The sequence below is a fragment of the Gobius niger genome (assembly GCF_951799975.1).
Source record: "Gobius niger genome assembly, chromosome: 5".
Lineage (NCBI taxonomy): Eukaryota > Metazoa > Chordata > Actinopteri > Gobiiformes > Gobiidae > Gobius > Gobius niger.
Genome location: NC_136856.1, coordinates 18,344,353 through 18,354,948, shown reverse-complemented (window position 1 = coordinate 18,354,948; position 10,596 = coordinate 18,344,353). Strand labels below are relative to the sequence as shown.

The window sequence follows — 10,596 nt, the reverse complement described above, 5'->3', positions numbered from 1 at the left end:
GCTGACAGTGCATGTCAGAGCAGAAACCAGGAGTCAAAGGAATTGTCTGTACCTCTGAGACAGGTTGTATTGAGGCACAGATTTTGGGAAGGGATAGGATATAGAAAAGCACCGTGGCCTCAGTCATAATGGGAGAAGTTCAGAACCACCAGGAGACCTTCCTAAAGCTGTTTAGTCCTGACTCTGGGATCCACCAGGAGACCCCTCCCTGAAGTTCTCAGGGCCTGAGATGGTTCAAACGGCTCTAACATGTCAGAGATGTACTTTGGTGCTAAGCCAGGAGAAGACTTGAACACAAGCTGAGCTATTTTAAACTCTATTCTCTGAGCGTCAGGAAGCCAGCGCTGGACTAATATGGTCGTACTTCCTGATTCTTGTCAGGGCTCTAGCAGCGTTTTGGATGTACTGCAGCTGTTACAGTAGTCTAACCTGCTGGAGACAAATTCATATATAAGTCTGGTTTCGACACAATACCTCTGGTTTTGGCAATATTTTTTCAGTTGGTAAGAAGCTGCTGCTGATACCTGATGCTCAGGTTTGAGTCAAAAGGTCTACTCCTAGCTTTCTAACCAGATTTGTCTGTTTTATAGAGAGAGACGCAAGGTGACTGATAACACTTTCTCTTATTTCAGTTTACTTTGATTGATACTATCTGCGCCACTGTCTCCACATGTGCATAGCTGTGGTATTGCTGTGTATTAGCCGACTCAATGGAAGCATGAATAGATTGAATAAGAGGGGCCTCAAGCTTGACACCTGGGGGACTCCACAGGTCACGGCAGTTTTGTTCGAGACACAGTTGGCAATCTCAACAAAGTATGTCCTGTCCTCGAGATCGGACTTGAACCAGTTTAGAGCAGTACCAGAGATTCCCACCCAGTTTTCTAGCCTGTGAAGTAAGATCCCGAGGTCCACTGTGTCAAAGGCAGCGCTCAGGTCCAGCAGAACTATAACTGAGACTTTGCCTGCGTTGATGTTCATGCGGATCAGAGCTGTCTCAATGCTGTAGCGGGGCCTAGAATAAAGAGAGTGAATACTTATGTACATTGGATATTTCCGTTTTCATTTTTAAAGAGGGGGTATTCTGCTTTTTTCAGTCACATAGCACCAGTCTATTGCACACTACAATGATGACCAAACCTTCTGTTGGTCTGTAAATGCAGTAAATTAGAATAACTGCCTTGTATAAAATTGCTCTCTCAAAATGGCTGTAGTGAATGTCTTGAAATAGGCCTCTGTCTCTTTAAGAACCTCTGACCCTTTCTGACACGCCCCCTCCACACACTGTCTGTGGCATCAGTGGGGAGGGGGCTCTGCTGAGGAGCAGTGGTTGGTTACTCGGCTGGTGACGAAAGCTAGGAGGCGTCTCCAGGAGGTGGGGGCGTTCCTAGGAGGACTCAGGCAAACCTATCCCTAAAATGGCCGCCATCAGAGTTTTTACAGATTACTCAAAAATACGTGAATGTGCCAAGGCAACACTTCAGGCATGTTTTTAATGAGGGAATGACATAATAACATGATGTAAAGCTTGAAAAGTCGATTTTGCATAATACCCCCCCTTTAATACATTTGCAAAAAAGATTGATGATTTTTTGTGTTATTATTATTATTATTATTATTATTATTATTATTATTATTATTATTATTATTATTATTATTATTATTATTATTATTATTATTATTATTATTATTATTATTATTATTATTATCATCATCATCATCATTATTCATTTTTTAATAAGGTTGTAACATAACAAAATGTGAAAAAGTTGACTAATGTGAGTACTTTCCGGATACACTGTATGCTTCACCCAGAGGGGGTGGTAGTTCGGCTGAGGAGAGGGAATTTTGAGGTCTAAGGCCAGAAACAACAACAATAAATCTATGTATTTATTTATTGGTTGGTACAGTGCATTTAATGAACACACCACACCGTGGGCTAATTTGAATCCGTTGTCCCACAGTCACTCTCAAACACACTCTCATTCATCCTGGCCTATTAGGGAAGTAGGGGAAACCATAGTACCCAGAGGAAAGGTACGCAGACACTTGGAGAACATGCAAACTCCACACAGAAACACTCTGTCCAGGTGGGAATTGAACCCGGGACCTTCTTGTTGTGAAGCACCGGACCTCTTATACAGACTGCACTCCTCTGCTCAGCTGGTTCTGGGTCAACCTTTGGGGGTTCCAGGGGAGTTCCTTCCTGTCTAGTGTGATTAGGGCGTCTTGTTTACAGGGGCAGGCTAGAGTTTTTTCACCTGTTGCACCACAGTGAATGTATGGCTGCCTCTCACTCATACATTCACAATGACCTGATGTCGGCCAAATAAATTTTTTGTCCAACATGTCGCACAACCCTCTCTCCTACAATCTCCACGTGGGGCAAGTCTTTTTTTCTTTTTTAGGACAAGTCAGGACCGAGTGTCTGTTTCTGGATTGCCGTGGCCACCCTCCTGCCCCTAATGTTAATGCTGGCTCTTCTTCGTGCCTCACTTACCGGGACTGTTAGGCGCAGTCATAGACACAAGGAGATTAGGTTACCTGGGCAGTACACTTAATGTTTTGCGTTTCAAATCTGACGTTTTTTTGGTTTCTCATACAGGTTTTTGCGTCTTGTGAGTTGGCAGTTTTTAGCTGCTGCTGCACAAGTTAAAAGGAGACAGAAAAATGTGCATTCTTTCAAGTGTAGACTATAAATGTGTTGTTAGGAGCTCTATGTGTTGTGTTTGTATAAATAAATAAAATATGTATACCATCATCCTTTTTAATTTGTTTTCCAGATTTACTTCTCCGGTGGATCCGGTTTCTACTCATTGGACAATGGGAGTGGAGTGAATGGAGTGATGTTAACTGAAGAACATTAATTATACATGTGATGTGCCTAATAGTGTTAGACTGATGTATTTATATATTAGTCCCTTGACGTCAGCTGTCACAGTGTGTCCCTTCTGTATGAGCCATGTGTGAGAAAAGACGTCATCAAACACATACGATCACTACGCCAATGCGAGCCAACCTCCGAAATGTGCCAAGACAGGCCTAAAAAGGTCTTTGTTTCTGAGTGACAGCTTATGACAGGCACCCAAAAACTAACAAAGGCAAACAAAGCAAAGGCAAATAATAGAAGACAGTATTGGGATTGAGTGGGCGCAGTGTGATGCCTCTTTAAAGTATGACGAGGAGGACTTCTCCATATAGGCCTGCGAACAACCGGAACTCCTGTGACCACCCAGTCATCAACAGACAGAGATGGGTTGAAAGGGTTCAAATCTGTTATGGTCCAATTTATAAAAATGTATATCCATTATTATCAGATTTTACTCTAATGTTTAGGGCACAGTACAAAAGAGTCATTCCTGTTCGGGGCCATCTGTGTTCCCAGCAATAAATTTGATGTATTTCATTTACAAATAAGTTTTAACTATTTTCCCTAGGCCTATATATCATAAAAAAAACAGTACCAGCATTGCAACTTCTTTTTATTTAATATGATTATAGAGTAAGCACACTGGATACCCTTGTTCCCAATCACGATTGCTCTACTTCTGTTCAAATTAATGCATTTTGCTTCCCTTAGTTCTGGGATCTTCTCCATCATCTCACTGTGAATTGATGTAAAGGGTTGAGGAGGTTTCTGATTCTGGGACAAATTGTCATTTTAATCCAGGTTTCAGTCCCATTTTCCTCCATCTCTGAATCGTATCAGTTTGTCAGCTCTTGTTATTTCTCCAGGCCAGGACATCTTGATTAGCTGCATTGTTGAAGCTGGATGTTTATGTGTCTTGTTTTTTTTTGAATTTTATTTAATTTTATTAGTTTATTTGAACAGGGACAATGCACATTAATTAGCATCACTGTAAATGTGCCAGTCTTAGATTAGATCCAAAGCTAGTTTTCAACTGTAGTCCCTGGGCAAGATGTAGATTATCAACAGTAAACAATATACACCGTGTCTACATGTGTCTTTGAGGTGAAACTAAAGGCGAATTACCACCTCGGTGGACAATAAAGTTTTCATATCTGTTTCCCAACAGGCTGTCAGGAAGCTGAACTCTCTCCCTTCCCTGCTCTCCCTTCCTCTACTTCCACCTACATTCACAAACGGCGGTTCACTTGTTTCCCTTCAAGGATACCGAACCCTGAAATCCCCAATTTTGTGCACATATTCAAACTGTTTGTACAAAGGGTTTGAAAGTAGAGAGTAATTTCAATTCTCTGTTTTCATGTGGGGCAATTGGAATAAATTAAATAATTAAATTTGTTTTATCTTCTAACCCATCTAATGCCCCATTTAACATGTTTTAACCTGTTACTTGCTGTTCCCCCGATCAGGGGTTAGGGCTACGATTAGGGTTAAGGACAGACACGTGATGTGAGTTGTGTTTCATTCACACAGATCTTACACAAATTTTAAATTAAACTAGATGGTCTTGGCTTTCAAATGAGGTATCACACTGTTATATAGGCTGTAAGCTCTCCTGTCATTACACTTTTAGATATGGATAGGCATATTTGGAGAAAATAGCTCTAAACCTAACCCTAAGATGGCAAGTAAAAGGAATAAGGAAATAATATTATTTAATACATTCTTTGATGTATAGTCAAGGACAAAAACAACAACAAAGAGAAGCATGTAGTGTTTGTTCAATTTATTAATAAAGTATAACGCAATCAAATAAGGTTTCAGTATCACAGTGATGATTCAGTTTTCTGACATATGGGACACACAAACGACATGTGGCCTCTGACTGTACATAATCATTGGCAGTAGATATACAGTTTACATGAAGCGACAGCTGTCTGGGTTCATTGCATCCTCATTTTAAAATATGCGCTGCCTTAGTAGAGGCGCATCACAAAAGCCTAACAGAAAAAAGTTAGGACCATTATTTCGTCATTGACTCATTAAACACACAAGCAAATACACAGTCAGTGTATGCAGTCACTGCGAACACAACACAGGCATTCAAACTTAAGTTTTTTTTAGCTTTGGTATTGCTTTGGTGATGAAAGACTTTAGATTTTAGAAAACTAAAAGATGCATCAGTGACAAAAATGTTATATATCTTTAGCATACCTCTTCAAAAACAAAAACTCAGGCATCAGTAATGCATCCAAAAAAGTGTGGATAAACAAACATCTTTATATTGTATTATACAATTACATTAATTGCAAGCACTTCCGGGTAAATGGAGTAAAATAAAAGGACAAAACATGAGAGTAAAGAGGAATTACTTAAATTAAATACACTGATCTGGGTCCATCATATACTCACTTATTATTATTGTCACCCAACTGAAAAGCAGAAATGTTTCTTGAGAGGTTTATTTATTATTTATAGTGCTGTTATACTGCTGGTATACAGATCACGCCTTCAGTGTTTTGTCCATCGGCCTGCTTCTGTTTCTCCTCTTGCACTTTCGGTCACTCTGGATCTCACCCTTCCAGTGCAAGAGAGTGGTTTGCACAGCAGTAACTAGTGCACTACACTTATTTATGTATTTCTTCACTTACAGTCCTGCCTCTTGTTAATAAGGCCATCCTCTTGGCCTTTCAGAGGTGTCAAGGACTTTCAATTAAACCCAAAGTCGTGACAAGTTGAAGCAGAGAAGAGAATTAAGAGGACGAAAGGGGTTCAGCCAAACACCAAATGTAGTGAGACCGCTACCACAGACAGGGAGACGAGATGGAGAAAGAATGGGACATTGGTTCGAGTGGTGGATGAATAGAATGCAGAGTTATCAAAACCTGGGGGGCACTCTGGTTCAAAACAGCGAATTGAGGCATCTTCATTGCCATAATTTGCCCAGTATTCCTCTGGGTCAAGCTTCGGCAACGCTGCCTCAGCCTCTGACATCTCATACTTAGCCGGGGCAGAATCGAAGGGGGTTTTGGGGAAGGTCTTCACTGTCTCAGAGCTCTGATACATGGATTTGGATGCAGGCTTGTTTTTGGAGAACCACCAGCGGGTCTTGGTGCTGAATGTGGTGGTAGTGGTTCCTGCTGGAGAGCCAGGATCAGGCACTGGACATAAGGCGAAGTCCATCTCGCGAAGGAACCGCAGGTCCTGGCCGCGGAGCTGGGAGGGAGAGGTGCACACAACCTCAGAGGAGGCAATTCGGGATGTACGAAACCACTCCCACAAGGGCTGGGCCTCACAGTCACAGGACCAGGGGTTACCGTTGAGGCGCAGGAACTGTATGCCCTGGACATCCCTCATGGCCTGCCCGGGGAGCTCGGCCAGGGAGTTATTGAACAGATAAAGAATGGTCAGGCGACCCAGGTCCCGGAAGGACTTGCGGTGTACCTGCCGAATGCGGTTGTCATGTATCAGGAGACGATCCAAGTTAACCAAGCCTCTGAAGACATTTTCAGACAGAGCACGAATGCGGTTTCCATGAAGAAAGAGATGACTGAGGTTAACCAGGTCTGAGAACAAGTCATCCTGTAGAAAATGGAGCTGATTCTCCTGGAGTCAAAACAAAGCAAGTTAAACAACCTGAGTCACATATTCAAGATTTATGTCATGTATATTCCATCTGTCATTTTGTATAATTCAGTTTACAGCTCAGTTTAATTTTTAGTTTCACTTTTTTAATTGATAGTTTAGACGACTGTACTGCCAGATCAATGTGACAAATGACTCTGTAATAACTTGAAATCATAACAACGCTGGCCAAGAAGTGACTTCCTGTTTCGATCCAGCACTCCAAAATAATAGCTTTTATAAACACATTTTAGGTCTTTTGTCTGTTAAAAGTTAGGCAGAAAGAAAGTTAAAGTAATGATTGTAATAACTGAACTTTCATTTTGGTGTGCTGGATCGAAACAGGAAGTCACTTCATGGGCGGCGTTGTTATGATTTGAAGTTATGCACAGAGTCAGTTGTCTGGAGAATAAATGCAAATGCAACGTATTTATCAGGTCCATTGTCTAGACTGAAGTGAATATTGTGTGTACCTGTAGGTAGAGGAACTGGAGGCTATACAGCTTGTGGAAGAGGTCATGGGGGAGAGCTGCCAGCCTGCAGCGGTGCATGTGCAGGCTCTGCAGCTTCTCCAGCCCTCTGAAGGCGCCCCCCTCCAAATGCCGCAGAGAGGGGTTATCGCCCAGGTCCAGCTCCTCCAGAACCCGCAGGTTACTGAAGGCCCCAGCCTCAATCCACGTGATGTTGTTTCCATACAACCAAAGCACCTGCGCACAGGGTGATTCATTCAACACAGTCTAAATTAAGTGAATCACAGGGACATCACATACAACAGGCTTTTACGGCATTCTCACCTGTGTCTCAAAGCCAAAGGAGTCTGCACGGAGCTGAGTGATTCGGTTGTGCTGCAGAAATACACGCTGAGAGTCGTAGGGGACATCTGATGGGACTACGGTGAGGTTCTGGGACTGGCAGCTGACCGTCATGGGCGAGGGGTAACAGACACACAGTATGGGACATGCGGTCACCCCGCCCGGCTTCACCACCACCAGCCACAGTATCAGCCATAGGATCAGTCCACCTGAGAAGAGGCCATAGGTTTAAGTCAGGTCAGCAAAGCCACAACAGGTGTGTAGCTGATCATTGTCAAAACTATTGTTGTTAAGAAAGGGATGCTTTAATAACCCCTGGATTGTTGTTGTCCAATGAACTTTAAAGGCACTTTTATAATTAATAGCAAAATCATTCATCCATTTTTACCTGGACGATCAGTTTACATTAGGGAGATATTATAACCAACTACATACAGTATATCAGTTTGGGGGGAAAAATACATGGATCAAAAACACATTTTAAAAGAAAATAGTAAACGTTGGAGTCACGTGCCGGAGTGCATTAAAATGAACTTGGATTTCAACTTGCAACGCAATCTACACCAAAAGGATGTTGAGATGAAGATTGCCATTCAAGCGCCACGCTAAGGTAATCGGAGTCGGATCGATGTCAGGTTGTCATCAATAATGCGTGAGCTCCTTGGCACAGCTTGAATGACTTTACACAGAGGAGGCTACCGCGGGAAAAGTACATGCGTTAAAAAATAATGAACTTCCCATTCATCTACTGTGCGCAAGATTTTCCAGCGGCCTCACCCTCTGACCCTGGAACAAGCCGAACTATTAGGAGAGCGGGGCAGCCGGAGTTAAGTGCAATGAGACACCTGAACTAAATCTTAGTTACTGCCAAGTCGAGGAGTGATAAGACAATGGGTTTAATGAGTTTACCTTTGGGTCTATTTGTGCGTAAAAGCGCAAAAAAAAGAGTCAGTTTCCGTCGTTTGTAAATGTAATCAGCAGTCCACAGTTTATAAACACATTAAATGTTGTAGAAAGCCTTTGTTTGTTCTTTCTTTCTTTGTACTCAAATCCACAATAACACAAAAATAATAATTAAAAAAATTACAACAAGTAAGCTACAAGACAGAAAAAGACGTAGCAGAACTGTTCATGCACTTTTTAAATTCAAAACGATCAATTTGTTTCAGGAAGGAAGATAAACGAACTTACCTTTAAAGTTGGTGAATGAGCGCCTCTTGAACCAACGCGCGTCCATCTCGAACCAAAGTCAAAGCGAGTTAGCTTGAGCAGCGAGAGGTGCCTGCTGGCTGCTATCTCTGCTCTGCTCTGGTCTTCGAGGTACTGCGGCGGCTCGCAGTGACGTCCATCAGTCCCATCCGTGGTTTTATAGAGGCGAAGCGCCCACAGTCGTGGGCAGCGAGGATCCAAGACACGTCACTTAGAGGAGGAGAAATAGCCTCGGAAGAAGAGACCAGAAAGGCAGTGACAGGGTTGTCATTACCATATGTAACTCATCACAATCTGTCACTGTCACATTCAGGAAAAACGTGTCCTTTAATTTTAATCAGGCATGCTTCAAATTATAGGCTAAATATGGACAGAAACTTGTTTTGCAATGCCCAGTATTCAGTGATAGTCACCATCATATTACGCATCATCACAGGAAGAAGCCAAATGAATGAATCATGCTACGTGGGTTGAGGAGAACAGCCAATAAACCAAGCAAGATATTGGAAACGCTTTTGCTGAGAGGGAGTCAATATGGCCTAAAACAAGGGATTCCCACTTCAAATAAGGCATTAAGCACCACTCTCATGTATATCACAGAGAGGCCTGAAATAGCCTATGTAAAAATGGATGTAAACAAAAACATGTGTGATTCTATAAAATCAAAAAGGTCACTGAATCTGTCAATGGATCTGCCACATAAAGGCGCTGTGTATAAATATCAGTGTCTCATTAATTGTATGTAGCCTATCCAAACAAAATGTTATTTGGTGGATACTCCATATTTCACTAGCCTATATACATACTGGGTTTGGAGTTGAAGGGTTTTTTCATTAAACACGGGGTCTGTGGGAGGGAATGGAGGCAGCGCGTCAGTGCACGCCTCTCAGGTCAGTGCCAGCTACAACATGATGCACTTCATCTGTCCCTCAGAGAAAACAGGGCTCACGAGAAGCTGTCGAAGTGTCATCTGCAGCTTCAAGCTGTGAACAGAGGGCAGTGGATCAGTGGATCCACGCCTCAGACCACACTGTCCTGGGCTGTGAGGGAGGTATTACAAATCTCTATAGGGATCTCATGGGTACATAGGGTCGTCCGTGTGATTATTCACACTGTATTCTGCCTCAAAAAAGCTGGAGGAGGCATTAGCTCAGCCTGTTGACTGCAACATGTTTCTTCAAAGATATCGATTGATGAGTTGGACGCAACTAGGCAATGGAATTAAAAAATAATAATGACATGAGATCATGGGCAAGTTGTATTACAAAAAAGTGAAGAAAAAACAACATGATCTCTATGATGTCAGAATGAATCACTGACATTTTATGTTAAAAACTTTAAACTATTAAAATATGTTTCCCACTCCACTCACACATGCAAAAGTCATTGTGAGGAGAAGGTGCAGTAAAGTCTGACATTTAGTGTTCACAAAAGCATTATAAACTTAGGCCATTGTTTGAGATCTAAGTATGACCATCACCATATCACTGCAGCAAATACCTATTATATAGTAATATAAAAATGCATTGGTTTTTATGTACATTTGATTTCTGTATTTTAAATGTGTCTGTCACTGGACCGTTATGTGGGATTGTTCATGTTATATTCACATTAAGCCCTAAACTGTATGTGAAATCTAAATAATGTGAAGCGTATGAGTGACATACAACCTAGTAATAACAATTTAAAGGCCCTTTACAAGATTTAATACAAGTAGTAGAATAAAATGTGATCCTGAACAATTGTTTGATGCACTCGTGCTTTACAGAGAAGGTCCGAGGTTTAATAGAGCGGACAGAGCCTTTCTGTCTGGAGTTTGCATGTCCTCCCTGTGCCTGCAGAATTTTCCTCCGGGTACTCTGGTTTCCTCTACCACTAAAAAATGTACAATAAGAGTGTGTGTGTCTACGAGTGTGGGACAATGAATGGATATCAGCCCATGGATAGAGTTCAGTGTGGCGTGTTGTTTAGATGCATGGGACCCATGTGTGGTCATGAACATACACTGTCCCAACCTGCAACCCTTGTCTTTACATTTTAGGGTTCAGTAGTTTGAAATGACCTGTTCTACTGATTGCCATTTTA

The 10,596-nt window shown here is 41.9% G+C and overlaps 1 protein-coding gene across 1 annotated transcript; it reads right to left on the bottom strand.

Moving 5' to 3' along the window:
• Positions 1–5,027: 5,027 nt before the first annotated feature.
• Positions 5,028–8,657, bottom strand: LOC306963790 (reticulon-4 receptor-like 2). Its single transcript, XM_079557487.1, has 4 exons — positions 8,494–8,657; positions 7,285–7,511; positions 6,964–7,197; positions 5,028–6,472 (listed from the first exon to the last, which is right to left on the bottom strand). The coding sequence occupies exons 1-4, from the start codon at positions 8,537–8,539 to the stop codon at positions 5,639–5,641; spliced, it is 1,341 nt and encodes a 446-aa protein (XP_079413613.1). The 5' UTR covers positions 8,540–8,657; the 3' UTR covers positions 5,028–5,638.
• Positions 8,658–10,596: the final 1,939 nt, after the last annotated feature.